The sequence below is a fragment of the Cricetulus griseus genome, chromosome 2 (assembly GCF_003668045.3).
Source record: "Cricetulus griseus strain 17A/GY chromosome 2, alternate assembly CriGri-PICRH-1.0, whole genome shotgun sequence".
NCBI classification, from domain to species: Eukaryota; Metazoa; Chordata; class Mammalia; order Rodentia; family Cricetidae; genus Cricetulus; species Cricetulus griseus.
The window spans coordinates 77,305,333-77,326,931 of NC_048595.1; the positions used below are offsets into that span (position 1 = coordinate 77,305,333).

Genomic DNA, 21,599 nt, shown 5'->3' on the forward strand with positions numbered 1-21,599 from the left:
CTAGCTTGGGTCAGCTGTTACTGTGAATTTCCCCATCGTGATTTTGACCCCTTTACTCATATTATCACTTCACACTCTCTTCAATTGAAGTCTGGGAACTTGGCCTAGTGGTTACTTGTGGATCTCTGCATCTGCTTCCATAAGTTATTGGATGAAGGTTCTGTGGTTCTATGATTTGTTTTGTTTTGTTTTTGAGACAGGGTTTCTCTGTGTAGTTTTGAAGCCTGTCCTGGAAATCACTTTGTTGACCAGGCTGGCTTTGAATTCAAAGAGATCTACCTACCTCTGCCTCCTGTGTGCTGAGATTAAAGGCATGCACCACCACTGCCAGGCTCTATGATGAATTTTAAGGTGACCTACAGATCTGTCAGAAGCTTGCCTGTGTCAAACTCTAACATAATTGTGTGTGTGTGTGTGTGTGTGTGTGTGTGTGTGTGTGTGTGCTATGTTTTATACCCTTTCTTGCCTTTTTCAGTGACAGTGCACACTAATTTAACCCACTAAATAAATGGCTGAAACCTATGTCGACAAGTAACCTGTAGCCTGGGAGCATTCCTCCTATCTGAATGGTACTTGATTTTCACCTTCCTAACAGTAGTCTCTACCTGCTCTTCTATTATCAACTCCGGTAGTTCCTAGTGGTTATCTTGTTCTTTCTATCAAAAGTCTGTATTGGGTCCTGATTCACATGGTTTCTTAGCATTCTGACTTTTTACTCGAATGATAGATTAAAGTTTACCATTATTCCATAAATTCCCGACCATAGTAAAAGACCTATATACAAGCATCTCTTGTCAACATACTTTCTCAATATATTCTCAGAATTTCTTAGCATAGAACTTGTCACACAATAGGCATTTAGAAAACTTTTCAATGAGAGTAAATAAGTCTATTTTTTTCCTCAGAATGTGCCCAGAAGGCATACTGACCTCATCCTGTCAAAACTGAACCTCTTCACAATGTCAATGAGCTGTAGTTTTTGCATATAACTGAATATGTTTGGATTGCATTCCTTCCTCTTGTATCATTGAAAAACTGAAGACCAAATAAATTAAGTCAATTGGCCAAAGTCACTCAAAGATACTCTGAAGGACTCAAGTCAAATATTAAGGACCACAGATATATAGTTCACACATGTCAGTAAAATCAAAGAAGCTAGTGGAAATTGTTTTTAACCAATCTGGATACAAATCTTGTTAAGTTTATTACTTTGGGATACTCCTTTTATACCAAATATGAATAAGGGGAAAAGAAGAAATAGGATGATAAAGAGAAAGATAAAAAGGAGTAGAAAAAGGAGAAAGAAGAAGGAACATGAAAGAGAAGGAAGAGAGTAGTTTCAAAAATGCTCTAAAGGGCTAGAAACCGATATTTTTAGAGGTTATTAGATTAAGCTAAATGAAGTAACATTCTTAGCAGGTACAGGTATTTGATGAAGTTGTGACTGACATACTACCATTACCTGATTGCTAGAGATGATTATATTGTGAAATAAAGCAGAACAATGGGAAATTATTTATTGAGGGCATGTAGCATAATTATTTGCATTTCTCAATGACTCTTGATCTTTGGTTTATTTTTATTTCTGGCCTTGACCTGGTAGTGCAGGCCATAGCTAAGCATAATGTAATTATACATTGTTGAAATAAAAATCACTTGGAGGCATCTGCCTCAAACTCTAGTCATGGGACCTTAGCTTTTGAACCCTTGTCAGCTTTTAGCATACTTTTTATTCTACTTGGTGTTTAATTGGTGTCTGTGGAAGGATTCTGGCCACCAGAATAATTATTATCCCAGTTCCAATGACTCTTTTTATCTACACTGGTTCACACTCTTCTCTCTGAACTTCCTTATCTTTGGACAAAATCTCCACAGACTACTGCTGTGGGACACAGAGCCTTGGGTCCTTACATTTTATTGAATTCAAGTTAGTTTTCAATTCATTATAATAACCATCTAGGTAGGCCATGCTACATATTAGGTGTGTGACCTTCAGAAGCCTCTAAATCTGCCTGAGTCCTCTGCAGTCAGGTTAAGAACAGGTATCACACAGCGTCAGTGTCCCAGGAAAATTATATGACAACTGTCTGTAACCTGTAAAGAAATGAATATTTGTAATATGAGCATAATCAAGAACAGAGCAGCTGAAACCCCTATGCCAGGGGTCCTCAACCTTCCTAATGAGACGATACTTTAATATAGTTCCTCATGTTGTGGTGAAATCAACCATAAAATTATTTCATTGTTACATCATAATTTTAATTTTGCTACCATTATGTATAATAATGTAAATATCTGATGCATGATACCTGATATGCAACCCCAAGGGGTTATGACCCACAGGTTAAGAAACATTGTCCCAGCATGTGAATGGAGATTACATTTCTCCTTTTAAGATGTGGGTGTTTCTGTTGTAAAAGGTAAAATTGAGCCTAGCAAAATGTGATCCTATAATGAAGATGTGATACAAGTTAGGGTTCTCAGTCCTATAAATTTTGACAAGCCAAGATATATGACTTACATTTGTTCTCAATGTAAGCTTGGCTTTGTATTCAGGTATCTATGTTTTAGTTGTGGTGGTGGGTGTAAAACTATGGCCTGTCCCTCAAATCCAGCAATACAGCATTTAATTTGGCATATTTAGCACCTGAAAACAAACAAATAAATAGAAATGTGTAAAGCAAGGCTACTAATCATATCAAGATAGAATGGAAAAATCGTTAGCTAATTGGAAAAGAAGTAGAAGAGAAGTAAAATTGGATATAAGAAATGTGTACTTGCTATACATATGTTCTACAAGTGTACGTTGCTACATTTAATGAATAATTTTATTCTAACTTATAATGTATAGTCCTTGTCACTCTTTTGTAATTTGAGCCTCAGAAATGTTTTTCTAGAAAACTCCACTCATTGCTGTATATGTGGTTTCACCTGGATGTATGGACTTGGTGGTGAGGAAACAAAAATGAATTTAACTAAGTGAAGTGAATTCTACAGAATGTGAAAGGGAGAAGCAAAAGAAGTACTGTCTGTGATTCAATAAGTATATATATTATTGAATTAAAAAAATAAACAGAGAAGGGGCAAAATTTGAGTATTTCCCAAGACTTTCTGGCCACAGAACTTTTATACTGGAACACTTTCGAAGATGATCTTTCTCAGAAAGAAATAAACCCAGACAAAGAACATCTTCCAGCCTGATGATTATCCTGGCTGTCAACAGTCATGATTCCCTCTCTTGTCAGTAGAGACCCTCCTCCTCCTCCCGACACTCTTCCTGAAGCAGGAATGTCCAAACCATTCTGCCAAAGCAGTTGCTCACTGCTTTGTATTCTTGCAGGTAGCATCCTCACTGCCATATAGCAGCTGCCAATGTAACATCAGGGAGAAACCCCATCTTTGGCATAACTTGGGAATATATTTATTGTGTTTGGTTTTAGGACATACTCAAACTTTGAGAATGAACATTTCCAAGAAAACAGCCTCCAACGCGGGTTATTTTCAAGTTTGCAAATGGATTTGTACATTGATGGCCATACCTATTCTTTATAGCAATCTGTGGGAAAATAACAATCTTTCATCTCCCCATTTATGGCAAAAAAAAATATTGACTTCAGTTTCTGACTAACTCATAATTATGACATATGACTCCTACTTCTTCCATCTTGCACAGGTCTGATCCCCTATACTTGCTTATACATTCATATTTATACTGAATCCGTATTAAGTCCCCCATCCAGTCTTCCATTGAAGAGATCTTTAGGAAATACCTCTTAAGTTCCAGATATCGTACACCTTATACAAAGAAGCACTGAGATGGTGAAGAATACAGTAGATAACATTATTGGGACATAATTTGAAATCTAACATATTTACTGACACCCAAATTCTAAATGACCTCCAATTATAAAGCCATATGTTATTCCTGGAAGGAAACCTGAAAGATCTCCTAACTCATTGTCATCATTTTATTGAAGAATAAAACAAAATAGAATGGAAAAAGTGTCTCAACTAGAGTAGCTGAATTAGTTTGTATTGCATAATGAATTAATGTAAGTCTAGAAGCTGAAGAGACAGACGCATAACCTTACAATTTCTATGAGTTGGAGTTTGATTGCAATATATTTAGGTATGCTTGTGTCTTATGGGCAAAAATTAAAGCATTGGCTAGAGTTAGCTCTTACCTATTAACATTAATGAGAAATAATGCACTTCTAATTTCCTTCCTATTATTTGCAGTTATAGGTCCCAGGTCAACAATCTCTTGTTGTTTATGGCTTGGATTCACTCCAAGATCATATTTGTCACTGTCCAATACTTTTTCACTGTTCTATCCCTCTTCAAGAGCTTGAATAGCATGCATTTCATAGGTTTAGATGCCTCTGAGGTGGAAAGTATTACCTCTTAAGCAACACAACTAATTAGAAGAAGTCCTTCCACATAATCTCCCTATCTGTAGGTCACTTACATAAAAGAACATACTTATTGATATGACAGCTTATCATAATGACAGGGCAGAGTAAGGAGCATATTTAGAATTCTCCATCATATAGAAGCACAGCTGTTTTATATCAGAATAGAGAAAGAATACATTAAATTTCCTTTGGGACTCATACTATATATTGGCTTAGAATATTAATTTTTATAACTGACTGATTCACATTTCACAGCTTAAAACAAGAATTACTATCTAAAGTCATGATCTGTCCATTAGAAATTCGTGTCTGGATTGTCAAAACAATTGTTCTCTACCTGCAGTAGACTGCAATTACTCAATTGTGGACAATAGTAGCTGGTGTGGCAAAGAGATTCCAAGAAGACACCAATGGTGCCTAAGCAGAGGTGGTCAGAAGGATGTTTTCCATTGGCCAACAGCTCATTTTTTTTGGGGGGGGGGCTCTCCATATGCTCCTTGATCAGCATGGCCAGATTTCTTAGAAGGGTCTCTGAACACCAAAAGGTAATTTTCCAAGAGACAAAGGGTGTCATCTGCTGGCTGCTTAAATTTTGAGTGCATAAATGGGGTATGTCTATTCTACCTCATTTTATTAATCAAAGCAGTGATAGGATCTGTGGACATTCAAAAAGATAACTAGTCTCCTGTCTATATAAAAATTTGCATGTTTTCTCAAACAACCCATGTTACAACAAGAAGGGAGCACATTTCTTATAGAACTTGTGAGGAAACATTTTGTAACACAAATTTGACAATTAGAAATTAGTTACTTAAAATTATTTTTAGTGAGTTTTATCTTAATATTTGCAATCATTCCTAAATATTTCACCTAGATATGTGTTTTATTGTTCATTTTGATTATTATTGTTCTCTTTTTTTGCTTTCTTGTGGGATGATTATAGGGGATGGTTTCACATAAGCTGCTATCATTATCTTATTTCGTGGGTGTATTACAATGTGGGTACCAGAAGAGGGAAACAACATTCTGCAAGTTGCTAGGGATTTCAATTAAGAAAAATTCCCTAAATGTACATTCTGTAATTGAACAGCATCATAAAAAATAGTCACTGGACTCCTGTAAAAAGAGCATGGAGTATTTAAACTCTATAAGCTCTTGTTCTAATGGGGAGGGTAGATCACAGTGCTATTTCCTGTCTCCCAAAATTAGTGTCTTCAGGGCGAGTGTCCAGAATGTACCTAACAATAAGATTACTTCTTTTCTTCCTTTTATTTTTTTTTGTTAGAAAGAAAATTATTTTACATGTCAATCCCAGGTCCCTCTCCCTTCCCTCCTCCCCTCCCCCCCAATAACACTCTACCTATCCCATACCCTTTCTGCTCCCCGGGGAGGGTGAGGCCTTCAATAGGGAGGTCATCAACGTCTGTCATATTCTTTGGGATAGGGCCTAGGCCAACCCCCTTGTATCTAGGCTCAGGGAGTATCCCTACATGTGAAATGGGCTCCCAAAGTCCATTCCTAGGCTAGGGATAAGTACTGATCCACTACAAGAGACCCCATAGATTTCCAAGGTCTCCTCACTGACACCCACATTCAGGGGGTCTGGGTGAGTCCCTTGCTGGTTTCCCAGCTATCCATCTAGGGATGAATAGCTTTCCCTTGTTCAGCACAGCTGTTTCTGTGGGTTTCACCAGCCTGGTATGGACCACTTTGCTCATCAGTCCTCCTTCTCTGCAACTGGATTTCAGTTCATTTCAAGGTTTAGCTGTGGGTGTCTGCTTCTACTTTCACCAGCTTCTGGATGAAGGCTATACTATGGCATATAAATTAATCATCAATCTCATTATCATAGAGGGCATTTAAGGTAGGCTCTCCTCTGTTGCTTAGATTGTTAGGTGGTGTCATCTTTGTAGCTCTCCCGACATTTTCCTAGTGACTGATTTCTCTTTAAACCTATAATGTCTCCCTCTAATATATTATCTCTTATCTTGCTCTTTTTTGTTCTTCCCCCAACTCAACCTCCCTGTCCCATCATGTCTTCCTCACCACTCTTCTTCTCCCCTTCTCATTCTCCTAGTTCCCTCTCCCCTCCCCCCATGCTTCCAATTTGCTCAGCAGATCTTGTCCCTTTCCCCTTCTCCAGGGGACCATGTATCTCTCTCTTAAGGTCCTCCTTGTTTACCAGCCTCTTCCGCAGCATGGACTGCAGGCTGGCAATCCTTTACTCTATGTCTAAAACCCACATATCAGTGAGTACATACCATGCCTGTCTTTTTTTGACTGGGTTACCTCACACAGAATGGTTTCTTCTAGTTCCATCCATTTTCCTGTGAATTTCAAGATTCCATTTCTTTCCCCCCTCCTCCCCAGCTGAGTAGTACTCCATTGTGTAAATGTACCACATTTTCTCTATCCATTCTTCAGTTGAGGGGCTTCTAGGTTGTTTCCGGGTTCTGGCTATTAGAAATAATACTGCGATGAACAGAGTTGAACAGATGTCCTTGTTTATGAATGTGCTTCTTTTGAGTATATGCCTAAGAGTGGAATTACTGGATCTTGTGGTAGACTCATTTCCATTTTCCTGAAGAATGGCCATACAGATTTTCAAAGTGGCTGTACGAGTTGGCACTCCCACCAGCAGTGGAGGAGTGTTTCCCTTTCTCCACATCCTCTCCAGAATAAACTGTCATTGGTGTTTTTTATTTTAGCCATTCTGACAGGTGTAAGATGGTATCTCAGAGTTGTTTTGATTTGCTTTTCCCTGATGGCTGAAGCTGTTGAACACTTTTTTATGTGTCTTTCAGCCATTTTAGATTCCTCTATTGAGAATTGTCTATTTCGTTCTGTACCACAGTTTTTAATTGGATTATTTGGTGATTTGGAGACTAGCCTCTTGAGTTCTTTGTAAATTTTGGAGATCAGTCCTCTGTTACTTCTTGTCTTTAATGCACAATAACCTTGGTGGAATTAAGGTTCCTTTGGAAAAATCTTATGGAAAGATTAACAGTATTATTTTGGGCAACGTGAAAATTCTTTCTTAAGGGTCAGATTTGGATTGTAGACTTCCAATTACAATTTGTGTAAGCTCAGGCAAATCACACAATGTTTCTAGTCTCAGTTTTCCATCTATTTTATGGTCCAGGCCTTGCCCAAGAATCACTTAAATCAGTGATTTTGATGTTTTTCCAGTATGGGCTCCTTAGCATTTCCTATCAGAATAAACACTTACCTTGATAGAGCTTGACTGTTTTCGTGTGTGTGTGTGTGTGTGTGTGTGTGTGTGTGTGTGTGTGTGTGTGTTTGTGTGTGTGTTGAAGGTGATAGATTGGGTGAATATGACTTATTCTGAGTGTATATTAAACTGTCTTATTAAATAAGAGGTTAAAGTCCACAAATAAATCCAGCATAGCCTGGGGCAGCTGTCTGTCAATCACTAGGGCCTAAGGATTTCTTCCTAACCATGTGGCAATGAAGCTTTGAGCTAGAAGTATTTTGGGCATTTCTTATCTATTTATGGAGCAAAAAAAAAAAAAAAATGGCAATGAGTCCCTACACTCTGGCAACCCAAGAAAGTACAATTATGATAAAGTGTGGGAGATGTGTGCCTAAAGCTCATTCTCAGCAATATGCAGGATTGCAGGATTTATCAAGGTCAAGATTGCCAGGGACATCTCCATTTACATCAATGTTTGTCTTTCTGCATTTGTAGCAAATAGGCAGTTGACTCACTTCCTTGATGGAAGACAAGAAAATAAGTATCTTCAGTTTCTTTATATTGTATTTAGTTTTGATTTTAATCTTCCCTCTTTTTCCCAAGTCTATAAACCATTTTTTATTTGGATTAGGATCTAGAGGCTCAGGGAATTGAGTCAGAAATAGAACTGAGTTCTCATAATCTTTGTGCATAGGTCTTTCTTTCATTTTGTTTTTAAGCTTCTTTCAGAAATGTCTTCCCATGCTGTACCCAACACTCCAGACATACATCCAGCCTGCACATGGGTGAGGTGTAATCTCAGTGTTGTGACAGGTCACTAGTGACCATTAGGCTGCCCTTCTCCTTTTCTGAGCATCAGTATCTCATAATGTTAAAATGACATTTTTAATGTTTCCTTCACCCAACATAAGACAAACAATGACTGTGAAGATGAAAGTTAAGTATGAAACAGACAAACAAAATACCTTAAAATTTTGATGGTGATATAATACAGCGCCAGGTGGTTGTCTGCTTAATGCTATTATTCTGAGTATTTTAAAGGATTTATTTTTTCAAACCTGTTGTATAACTAATATGTTCTTACAGCAAGGACAAACCATGAAACAATGTAAGTGTATAAAAAGATGAAATTTCACATATGTAAATATCAACAGGACCAAGAAATAGGGTCTTAGAGGTACACAGATTGTTTTAGGTTAAAAAAATTGCTGCTCTCCCTAAGACTTATGTTCAATTCCAAACACTTAAATTAGATGTCTTACATCCATCTGAAAAGCCAGCAATAAGTAATCAAAGATCTATTCTGTCCTCTGCAAGCACCAGCAAACATGAGCCTTCCCAACACATGTATGTGAACATGCTTATATATGCACACACATAGGAAATTTAAAAAGTATCCTATACTAAGTGGCAAGCACTGCAATCATGTGTATACGAGTAACAGTAAATGGGCTGAGCACAATATGTGAGTGTGTATGTGTCTTTATTTATATACATGTGAATATATATTTTATGTGTACATATGTGCATGTATATCTCTATATATGAAACAACAGCAATTAAAGGCAAAGAAGCCATGATTTCCAGAGGAATCAAGGTTGAGAATATATGGTATATGAAAGGGGTTGGAGGGAACAAAGGGAAGAGGAAAGATGATGTAATTATGTTTTAATTTAAAAGGTAAAAATTTGAACACATACATGCATTTATATATACACACACAGAGAGCCCTATCCATATACCCACCTATCTATCTAAACAAATATCTGCCCAGCTCTATTTCTGTATCATATATCTATATTATATGTACATTGGGTCTTATTTTAATTGAAGTACTCATGACCATCACTGTCTTCTGATGGACACATTTGCCATAGGTCAGCTCTGCCTTTGTATAAAAATATTAATTAACTAGTTAATTCATTAATTTGTAGTTGTACATGTATGACTGCTATAGTACTCAAGTGGAGGTCAGGATACCACCTTCTACCACAAGGGTTTCAGGGCTTAGACTCAGGTTGTCAACTTTACTGGCATGTACCTTTACCCTCTGAGCCATCTCAAATGGCTCAAATCTGCCTTTTAAAATTAGTGCAAACTCTTCATCTTTGTTTTGTTACCTTGTAATTGTCCTTAGCAATTACCATTCATTGCTTTGTGTAGCTGGGATTGGCTCATCTCCCAGCAGATTCCAAACTATGTGTAGACATCTGTTCTTCTGCTGTTGGACTTTTGCATGGTGTGTCCAGTTTGGGGCTGCAATAACTACTGAGGCAATCCTAATGCATGCCTTTCAGGGTACATTTGTTTTTTTGTTGTGTGCATACTAGAGATGGAATTGCTGGCACACATGTTAATATGTTCACATTGTGAAATACTTCAGTAAATAGTAAACTTCTTCTCTTTGTTGGGACCCATTTCTTTCCCATCACTGCACAGGGAAGTTGCATTTGTTCTATGTCTTTGCCAATATTTACCATTTTCCCTTGAGTTTCTCTCTCTCTCTCTCTCTCTCTATATATATATATATATATATATATATATATCCTTCCTCCCTCCTTTCTTCCTTTTTTCCTTTCTTTCTTTTCTTAAAAACAAAAGCTGAGTTTCACAGAGTTACTAGCATTTTAAATAACCACTTGTTAAATGAACTGTCTGCTTCTGTCATTTGCCCATGTTCCATTTTTGCTGGTGGCTTGTTCTTATGGAGGTGTAGTACCTTATATGGTGTCTGAAGCCATTCAAAATTTTACAACAAGATACTATAATCTGTGTATCACATATGAAACTAAATCTATTTCTCTTTGTTTTGGAGATGTGGAATTCCAAGACCAAGAAATTAACACAAATGTCTGAGGAGGAATTTCTGGTCACTCTAACTGTGTCTTCTCATGATAGATGGCTTCAGGGAACTCTTTTGGTCCCCATGCTTAAAAACACTAATTCGACTCCTGAGGACTTCATTCTCATGGCCTTATCACTTCCCAAGACCCCCCTCCCCCACCGAACACCATGTCTTTGAAAATTGAGATGTTCTGACCATGGCTTGGGTTACAAATGATATTTTTTGCTGGGCATATATTAACTCATTGTGTTGTCTCTAATTTCAGTATTTTTACTGGGTAAGAATTAATCTTAGCATTCTTCTATTAACCAATATTTTTCTTCTATGGTAAGTACATTAAAGAAATATCCCCCAACTCTAATACCATGAAAATATTTACCTTCATGTTTTGTTACATTATTTAGTTCATGCTGCTTTTTATTTTTCACAGATCTGTCATGACTTGTCTTGACTTGGTGGAATAGAAGCAATTGTTACCAAAATTCCATTGTTTAACATCAGTAGTTAACTCATCCATCAGACCTCGTTGAATTGTTAATTTTTTCTTTCTTTTTTTTAAGTAATTATACTGGTTTCAAAGGAACCATTTACTATGTGAGCTCAGGGGGAGCCCAGTCCTTGTTTTTATAAGATCCTGAGCATCTACCATAAGTCTGAATCTTCTGTGCATTCTCTTATCTGATGCTCAGAATGATATTGCAAGGGGTATGCTATTATTGCATTCTGTACTGGAGACAAGAGAAGCTTAGAAAAGACACAGGATTAGTTCAAGGTTAAATAATATACTCATTAAGATTCAATTCCATTTTTTTCTTCTTCTCTCAGCCCAATGCCCATTTCTAGTCTAGCTTTTTCTTTTGAAAGCAATCTAATGGCAAAGTTCATTTGAATTGTGAAGAATGAGCAACCACTGAAACCAGAATATTAGTCTCTAATCAGCTGGGCTGTTCTAGTAACACAGCAGAATATTTTCATGTGAGACATTTGCCATCCATGATTATTTTTTGCCCTCAGTAACAGTAATGGCTAATACTTACAACTTTCTTGTACTGGAAACTTTAAGAAGCTTTTCTCATTCAAGTCAACTTTTAAGACGAAGTGTAAAGTAGATACTGTGTTCCTCATTTGGCAGATAAGCAAACTGAAAGAGAGGTTGGAAAAGTGGTTGCATGGTAAGCATGAATATTTGGGTTCCATCACTGGTATCCACATTAAAAACTGGTATCCACATTTCAAGCATTTCATGCTTGAAATCCCAACACTGGAGAGACAGAGAAAGTTGAATCCTAGCAACTCAGTATTAGGCAATCCTAAACTAAACAGTGAGCCTTCTTTTCCAGTGGCAGACCCTGCTATAGGAAATAAGATGGTGGGCTCCTGAGGAAATAATGGTTAGCCTATGGTTTCCAAGTGCATTAGCACAAATGTGTACATACATTCACTCAAACACATGTGTGAAAATGTGTGCACAAAGAAAGGAAGGAAGACTGAGTTTCGAAGAGTTTGTGACTCATTCAAGGTCAAATATCCAAGACCAAATAGTTTTAGTGCAAATGCAATTCTTACTTAACCGATTTGTACACTTTTATCATCCAAAGCATTAACCTGCATGGCTATTGTCTCATTTCAAGGTTAAAACAGGCCATTGGGCTATAGTTAGTCTCTTTATCCTCCTTGGTCTGAGGCTTTTCTTTTCCTGCCTGTGTGCTGCTCAGGACAAATAATACACTCTGTCAGCATCCACATGGGAGCACCTGCTGCTTTCCAGTCGTTCTTGCATCTCTGAGAAGCTCTCGCTCCTTCCATCATCTGTCTTCAGTACTTCTATGCCCCAAAGCAAAACTCTGAGTTTGAATATGCAGCTGATGTTGCCTGTCACCTCCTTCCAGACACAGAACAGTGTAATTGCAAAAATTGTTTCATAATCCTCCCCAATTAAGTTTTTGACAACCTAATTTGAAAGACCAGGTTGGATTTTGACTTTGCAGCTTGCCTTTTTCCTCCTTCCACACTCACACCTGCCCCCTGCAAGCATACTTATTGCCTTCACTCCACAGTTCCAAATTAGAAAATGTCCTCAGCAGGGCATGACACCACACAACTCTCCTTTGGTCTTTACTTCCTCATCATTATGTGCCACTCATTGAGGCTCTGACATCATCTGAAGAACTGAGAAGGAGACACAGGCTATTAAGGCCATGGAAGGAGCTCAAATAGGGCAATGATTAAAAGATAAATATTTGTTCAGGGAAAAATGGTGAACAGAGTGAGACTGGTGGCTAGCTATAATTAAGACCAGCAAGGCCATGAGCCAGTACTCCAGGCATCTAACACTATAGACATGTGAAGATTTAATCAGCACCATTCTTTCAGAACAGGAAGGAGCAGAGCTGCACCCACCCACACACACACATACACACACATATACACACACATAAACAAACACTGTATATGAAAACAGTGCATACCAGGCACCTAGTACTTGTCTCCAAGTTTCAGCCTGTCTTCTGCCCAATATACTCTTTGCCTAGAAACCCATTATAGTGTCAAGGAAGCACCTAGGAAGACACACAGGACATAAGTAAAAGAATATTATGGAATTCCACTTTCTTCTTTTTTCATTTCTTCTCCACTTTTAAAAACACACTTCTATTAAACAAATAGGCCATAAGGATTATAGTTTTCTATTTTAGCCTAGATGCACCCCCCCACACACACACCCTCTTGGCACTAGATTTGTGTGATCTTCCCTAAAATGCCATGGGCCAGGCACCACATTCCCAGCTTAGGCAAAACCTCCAATTAAAATCAGCAGGGAGGTTGCTTGAATTAGGAATCCCAGCCAGGGCTCCCCAGCCTGATGGTTCTGAAAGGGAGATGTGAGCCTTTAAACAACGGATGGGAAGCCCTAGGTGGCAAAGCCTCTGTCCTCCAAATGACAAGGGATTCATGCTGTGTCACTAGGAGTCCTGTCAGTTTGCCAGAACTTCCTAGCTGAGGCAAAGACAGGGCCCAGCAGGAAAGCAGCTGAGAAGTCTCCTGGGTTCTGAGAGTGGTTTAGATGCACTCTTGGGTTTAGAGGGCAAGCAATATATGCTATGATCACTGGGAGTGAGTGTGCTATGATTATATTTAGAGATTTTGAACTCTGGCCATGTATATGCTGTGTGACCATCGGGGAGTGACAGTCCTCTTCTGACTTCAACACCATTGTCAGTAAGATGGAAATGAGAAGCAAATCCTATCTTATATGGGTAATGTGAGGGTAAAGAGATAACTTCTGTGATCTAGTAGATGCTGCAAAGTATTGGCTGTCCATGTCCTAAATCCAGTGACAGGGGTGCTGAGGTCCAAACGTGACAGAGATAGGCTATTAATTTGAAAGGTTTTTCTTAAAAGTTCTATGTTTTATCTGAAGCCACTGTGGGTACTAATCAATCAAGCACCAGATTTTACCAGCTTAGAACTGAATATTCAGCTTCCTGTCTTCCTTCCTCTTTACTCTCTTTCACCCTTTCTCTTGAGTCCTTCTTCCCCTCTTTCTCTCTCACTTCCCTTCCCTCCAACTCCCATCAGAATGAATTAATTGACTATCTCATCCAACAGATAGATGCTGATTTGGCTGCGAATGGAAGACACTGTGGCTGGATCCCCAGGAACAGAGAAAAGCATTTTAAAACATGGTTCTAGCTGCCTCACACTGACTGCATAACAGTGGGTCTGTGTGAGCACTGGGAAACCCTCCCATACAGAACTGGCCTATTAAGCTGTTTCCCTGTCGCCAAAGTTGAGGTGGCTGTCACCAGCTAGCCTGGGAAATGGTATTTATAGATTCCCCTCCTACCCCTGGTCCCCATCCTATCCCTGTGCACTCTTAGGAGATTTCCAATTATCTGTGAACAGAGAAGAGGGACCCTGGAAGGTTGAGAGGAAGCAAGGCATGTGATAATAGTTCTTACATACTCAAACTATCTTTATTTCCCCATTCTTTTCATTTGCTTCTCTTCTTCTGGCTACTCCTTCCTCCGTGTTCTCTTTATTGCTGTAGTATCATATTATGGTGCATAGCACAAAGTATATCCTTACTAGATGTACAAAGCTTGGTGTTTGAATGGTATGTTACCTCATTTCTCAAGTCCCCATTATCTTCTGTGCCCAACAGGGTGGTGGCATGTGACACTCATGTGAAGACTGTACATGAACACTCCCTATCACCACCTATGATACACAGTGATGCATAATAGGTGGCAAGGCATAGAATCCCTCCACTAGCATAGGGTTCCACCTGTAGTAGCAGTTTTACTACTCAGATCACTGGGTAGAGGAAAAGGTATAGATTATGTTGATTGAGGGTGATTCACTGCTTGAAGTTGCTTGTATTAAAAAAAAAAAAACTCAGTGAGAGTGTGCATGTACACTTGTGTACACACACACACACACACACACACACACACACACACACACACACACAATGGATTGAGCCTGTGTTTTCAGGTTTTAATTTTCTCAAAATGAAGTACTGAAAAGAAACAGGATGCTCACTGGCCTTGTAAACTAGGAGTCACTGATAGCAGTGTGCACTCCCTCTGGTGCAGCTATTCTAGCATGAAAGAAAAGGGATGAATCACTAATCCATGCCCCAGTTGAGGGCTCTCCACTGTCCACATTCTCTGAGTCTTGTAACTGATGATAATTGAAATTGTTTCTATCCTGCCCACTTTGGTTGTGACATATCTTCTGTACAGTAGCTGCCATGTACCCTTCTTCCCATCATCTTCATCATGAAGTCCTTTTCTCCCCTCTACCACCCCACTTTTCCCTCCATTTCCTCTTTCCTGGGCCTAGCACTCCTTATACCCCTCTTTCACACCACTTCCCTTCTGGGTCCTCATGCTGTATCATTAATGCCCCCTTTGATACAGCCCACAACCTCCTGATTATTCCAAGCTCAGGAGACGCAGGTGCCATGCAGCCTGCTAATGTGTCTCAGAGGGCCTCTGTCCCCAATCCCTCCTGCCTGACAAGGCTGGAATCCTAATTCCTCAGCAGCCCCCTTGCTTGTACCAGCATCACCAGGAACTTTCATCTTTTTATTTCCCTCACTGAGGATTCTGAGAGTTCCACCACAATGGAGCATTGATAGGAGGAGTGGGGGCTGTGATCCCTACAAAGGGTCCCAAAGATGAGACACGAGAAAGGGGGCGCTCTACGGGGTTATAGAATGCCTTGCAGATGGGAACAGAGGCGCTCTAAATGGGGTACTGTGCTGTCAATTGGAGAGGGAGTGACAGGGGCAAGTGTGGGCCATTTGAAAGAGGCATTTTGAAATAACGCTCTTGTCAGATGTAACCACGCAATCGCAGCCGCGTGGAGGGCCCCTGCAGCTCGCAAAAAATATCAGATGACTCATACCCCAATATTCAGTCAATGTTCTGATTTGGGAAGTGAGAGCCACACAGCTCATTATGATTCTTGCTCCATTTCCTGAAAGCTGGGCCTGCTGTTCTCCAGGCTGTAATAGGATTGGTCTCATGAAGCAGAGACCAGAGAGGCCTGCGGCTGTGTGGGTGGATGGTATGGAAAACTAATACTGCAGTCCTGAGGGGAGAGGGAGACGTTTGTTTTCTTTCTCCTATTTTTTTCTTTTGTTAATAAAATGTAGGAAGGAAAATATTAATATTCTTTCTTCATTCATTCAGCAAACATTTATAGAGCTAGCTTGGTCGTGTGCTAGGTATAGACGCCAAACCAGAGGAGCTGGAGGAGAAAGTAAAAATGAGTCAAATGGTTCAGATGAAATACCTTGGGGTGTTGTGAGGAAGGTTTTATTTCCAGGTGGGAATGTTTCTGTAGATTAAACAGGTAGACTGTTTCAGGAAGCTAATTATTCCACCATTTTTCTCAGCCGGTAAACAACTCATTTAAACCTAAGGCAGCCAGGCAACCATTTCAACAGTATCCATTTTCAAATGGCTATAACAAAATGGCTTCTTTTACACTTCAGAGAGTCCCACAGAGTGTCGCAGGACCTTCAAAGGAAGAGCTTATTCTCTGAGATATGAGCATTGTGTATCATTACATTTTTTTATAATTGCTGTATGCTAGACTTTTCTGAGCACTTTAAATATATCTTCTCAGCAACCCCAGTGAAGCCTCTTGAGATAGACTTTATTAACCCCATTTTAGCAAAGAATATGAAGGAATCAAGAGATGCAATTACTCATTCCCAGTCCCAGAGTAGTAGGATCTCTCTCTCTCTCTCTCTCTCTCTCTCTCTCTCTCTCTCTCTCTCTCTCTCTCTCTCTCTCTCTCTCTGTGTGTGTGTGTGTGTGTGTGTGTGTGTGTGTGTGTGTGTATGTAAGTATGCTTCTTTATTTTTCTCCCCCGGACTTCAGTTTTGCTTGGACCAACAAAATCCATTCTCTTCATCCTTAGACTTCACTGCCTTTCCAATGAATTTGGGAGTTTATGATTTGGTGACTATATGTTAGAGCAGACTGTTTGCTAATATACCCCACTGCTGGAATTAGGATGCAGATGGGCTTCTGTTTACAGCATCATAGTAATGGAAGATCATGAATTATGGGCTCCATCATAATTAGCAGTGATATCATCATAGCCCTTGCATGTAGTCTTAAGGCAGGATTTTTTTCTTTTTAACTTTCTGCATTGTTGGCAATGCCCAAAGCAAAGTGAGTGTGTCAAGAGACTTCCCTTCTCAATGGTCATGTGATTGTAAGTCATCATTTAGCCTGGATCTTCTATGGCCATGCTTATAAAATGAACTGGCAATTCCTTTGCAGAGAGAACAGGAGCTGAGTTTTGTTGAGTCTTTAATGCATACCAAATTTGATGCTAGATTTCTCATAAAAATTCATGTAACACGACAACTCCGTGTTATAGAAGGAGTGAGTGGGAAGGCTAAGGAAACTGTCCACTGTCACCTCTGTTTATGTGCAGAAGAGCCAAAATTTTAATACGTCTCTGATGATGCATGAATCTCAAGTCATTGTCTGAGAGTTGTTGGTAGACATGAGTGAAAAGCTGGGAGTAAAAATGCCCTGTGCAGGGTAAAGACTGCTAGGCAGATATACAGGACTATTTGTAACATGGAAGAGAGCCAAGAGGTGACTTCCACAGAAATGGGAAAAAATGAGAGGCCTCTAGGCTGACTACCTTCCATATTTTTATGTATTCTTCTGCTGCTTCTGATCAGCTTACAGATCTGTCTTCATTGAAATATTTTAGTGTCTGGAATCTAGGTATAGACACTGGTATCATTCACAGTATGGGAGGCCATGGTCAGGGGTTCTAGAGATGCAGTTTGCAATAGAAATGCCACACAATTGAGAATTTAGAAGTCTGGACATCTGAGGAACATATAACTTTATTGCATTGCATGGAAAGCCACTGTGAGAATCACATCAGATGAAGCACTCAGGAATTCTAGAATATAATGCAACGAAGCTTTGTTGTTGTTGTTGGCAGGGTTAGGTATCAAATAACCTCATCAGAGAAAGGTGTGGAGAACATTAAATTCTCTGATGTTTGTATAAAAAATAATGACCCTTAAATATTTCCCATGGGGAGGATTCATGATTTTGTTCTCATCCAGAAAGCATTTTCATGTTTAGACACTGTGTTTCCTCAAGCAAATTTTATAGTAACTATTATATAATGGAATGGGTGGATACCCCAAATGCAGTCTAGCCCCTCCTTTTTTAAAAGGTCCACAGAGAACATTAAAAGTGTAAAGGCCAGAGTGATACAACTGCTTTATGATATTATGCATGATAACCATGTATTTATCACTACATATTCACATTACATTCTCTTATAGTTGATTTGCTTATTTGTTTCTGTGTGTAGTGTGTGTGTGTGTTTTCACATTTGCGTTGGTGTGACTATAGTTGGGTTTACCTGCACATGAGTGTATAAACATGTGGAAGTTAGAGGTCAAATTTGGACATTGTTCTTCAGCCATCAACTTTGTTTTGTGAGTGTATATCACTGGGTCATAGGTCTCTCCAATTAGGCTAGATTAGCTGGCAAGTGAGTCTCAGGGATCCTCCTATCTTCACCTTCCCAAATTTTGGCCACTCTATCCAGCGTTTTGCCTGGATACTTGGGATTAAACTTAGTTCCTCATACTTGAAGGGCAAGCATTTTTACCAACTAAATCATCCCTCTAATCCCCCTTTCATTCTTTGGGAGGCTCCAAATTGCATGGTCAGTTGTGTATTGCACTTCACAACCCCATCCTTGGTAGGCTAACCTCCATTTTCCTTCTTTTTTCCCAGGACAATTCAGCAGTGGCTTGCAAGGGTCCAGTCACTTCTCTACTGCAATGAGAACGGGTTCTGGGGAACCTTCCTGGAGAGCCAGAGGAGTTGTGTGTGCCATGGTAGTACCACACTGTGCCAGCGCCCCATCCCATGCATCATAGGTGGGAACAACAGCTGTGCCATGTGCAGCCTGGCAAACATCTCCCTCTGTGGCTCATGCAATAAGGGCTACAAGCTGTACAGAGGCCGCTGCGAACCACAGAACGTGGACTCTGAGCGGAGTGAGCAGTTCATCAGCTTTGAAACCGACCTGGATTTCCAGGACTTGGAACTGAAATACTTGTTGCAGAAGATGGACTCGCGCCTCTATGTTCACACTACCTTTATCAGCAATGAGATTCGTCTGGATACATTCTTTGACCCTCGGTGGCGCAAGCGCATGTCACTCACTCTCAAGAGCAACAAAAATCGCATGGACTTCATCCACATGGTGATTGGCATGTCCATGCGAATCTGCCAGATGCGAAACAGCAGCCTGGACCCCATGTTCTTTGTCTATGTCAATCCTTTCAGTGGCAGCCATTCAGAGGGCTGGAACATGCCGTTTGGGGAATTTGGCTATCCACGTTGGGAGAAGATCCGTCTGCAAAACAGTCAATGCTACAACTGGACTCTCTTGCTGGGTAATCGATGGAAAACTTTTTTCGAGACTGTCCATATTTACCTGCGTAGTCGGACTCGGCTACCCACCCTACGTAATGACACCGGCCAAGGCCCTGTGGACCTGTCAGATCCCTCCAAGAGGCAATTCTACATTAAGATATCCGATGTGCAGGTGTTCGGGTACAGCCTGAGGTTCAATGCTGACCTCCTTCGAAGTGCTGTGCAGCAAGTGAATCAGTCCTACACACAGGGTGGTCAGTTCTATTCCTCTTCATCCGTGATGCTCCTCATGTTGGACATTCGGGACCGAATTAATCGCCTGGCCCCTCCTGTGGCCCCAGGAAAACCCCAGCTGGACTTGTTTTCCTGTATGTTGAAGCACCGCCTGAAGCTGACTAACAGTGAGATTATCAGGGTGAACCATGCCTTGGACCTCTACAACACTGAGATCCTCAAACAGTCTGACCAGATGACAGCCAAACTCTGCTAACCCGGGACCCTTTGCCGTGGACTTTCCCTTTCTGTTGTACACATACAACAGAATAACACAAAGCAAAACAAAAGAAAACACACAGAGACACACACACACACATACACACATAATTTGTAAAATGTAATTAATATTCAAAAGAAAGGAGGAAAAAATCTTTATTTGTTGGAAACTAAAGTGTTCTAGCAACTGTATAAAACTGTGGGGCATGTCTGTTACTACTATATAATGTCATGAAGAAGGGTCTCGGACTTTTGTGGAGCTTTGAGGTGGTGGATTCTTGGGACTCAGGTGCTGTGTGGATGGGGGGAGAAGGGGAGAGCATATGCAATGAATTGTAAAGACCTCTGCTGTGCAGGTGCTAAGATTAAACACTAAAAGAGAAAGAAAGAGATATATGTAATGTACCTCTGACACTGCCATGTTTCCTTGTGGGAGGAAATGGACGTAGATAAAGAAGATATTTCTTCGGCTAAGATTTCTTCCCTCTTTATGCTTAATTCTTTGTGCTTCTTTTGATGCTTTGATGGGGTTGGGGGATGCAAAAGCACTTCAGTCTTACCCATTCGGCTACTTTACTTCTAAATAAATGGAAGCTAATGAAAGCTGCCTAATAGGTGGGGCTGGGACAACATAAACTGACACAATTATGGAACTGTGAATAATATTAGATACTTGCTTCTCAAAGCCCTTAGTTTAAAAGTTAGGGTCAAAGGGAAACATCATTTTCATGAATACAGCCGTAATAACTGCCCTGATACAGGTTTGAATCCAAGCTTCTGGTTCCCTTGCAGTCACACATTCTTTATAAGCACTTTCTACACTTGGTGCATTCTGCCTTAAAAAATTTTACGAAAGGTAAAAGATTTCTGTACCCAGATTGTGTTTGATAGTTGTTCTGCTTCTATAAAAAAATTTCCAGCTAATTTCTCCAAAAAGAAATATAATACCATATTACTCAGAAATGTTTTCCCTATTAAGGATGGTTTGAATTTGAGAGTAGCCAATGACCAAGTAATAACAATAATAATATTGTAAGTTTTAGTACTCTATTAGAGTACAAAGGCTTCCCAAGTACTTTTTAATTACTGTTGGATTCATTTATAATACAAATGAGCACAAGTGCACAGGAATCCACTGCCTACCACACATGTATGCACAGTATAAACACTGCCATTTTTAAAAGGGACTTGGGTTTACTAAACTGATAGACAGAAAGATGAAGGCTCTTCTCAAGACACTTCTGCAGAAGATTTGGGCAGACATTGCTTATTAGTCTTAGGAGATCAGAATTTGTTTTTTTCACTAAGTGGTATTTGCAAGAGGTACTTGTCTGCAATCTAGATAGTCATTTGTGCATTGGGAGTGAAATGCAGAATCATGGAAGTGTACAGTAGAAAATAGAAGTATTCTGGTCTAACATCACTGTTCACTGATTGCTTGCCTACACAGGAAACTGCTTGTCTCTATTTTCCACTTTCCTTGAATACGGTTTTCACCAAAGGGAAGGAATAATTCCCAATTCAGTTATAAAAGCTATCTAATGATTAGGTATCATTTCATACTCTGCACATTCTTGACCCCAGCACACACAGGCTTCAGTTCTATTACATGCATTTGTCTTTCATGTTTTTTCTACAGCCTAGATGTCACCAGGAAACCATATGAACCCCATCAATGATACTTT

At 39.7% G+C, this 21,599-nt stretch overlaps 1 protein-coding gene across 1 annotated transcript in view; it reads left to right on the plus strand.

The window, feature by feature from the left end:
* Brinp1 (BMP/retinoic acid inducible neural specific 1) overlaps positions 1-19,912 on the plus strand; it is a 136,566-nt gene extending 116,654 nt beyond the window's left edge. Inside the window, exon 7 of the mRNA XM_035438960.1 lies at positions 18,775-19,912. Within this exon, the coding sequence (XP_035294851.1) occupies positions 18,775-19,912 (1,138 nt within the window). The remainder of the gene's footprint in view (positions 1-18,774) is intronic.
* Positions 19,913-21,599: the final 1,687 nt, after the last annotated feature.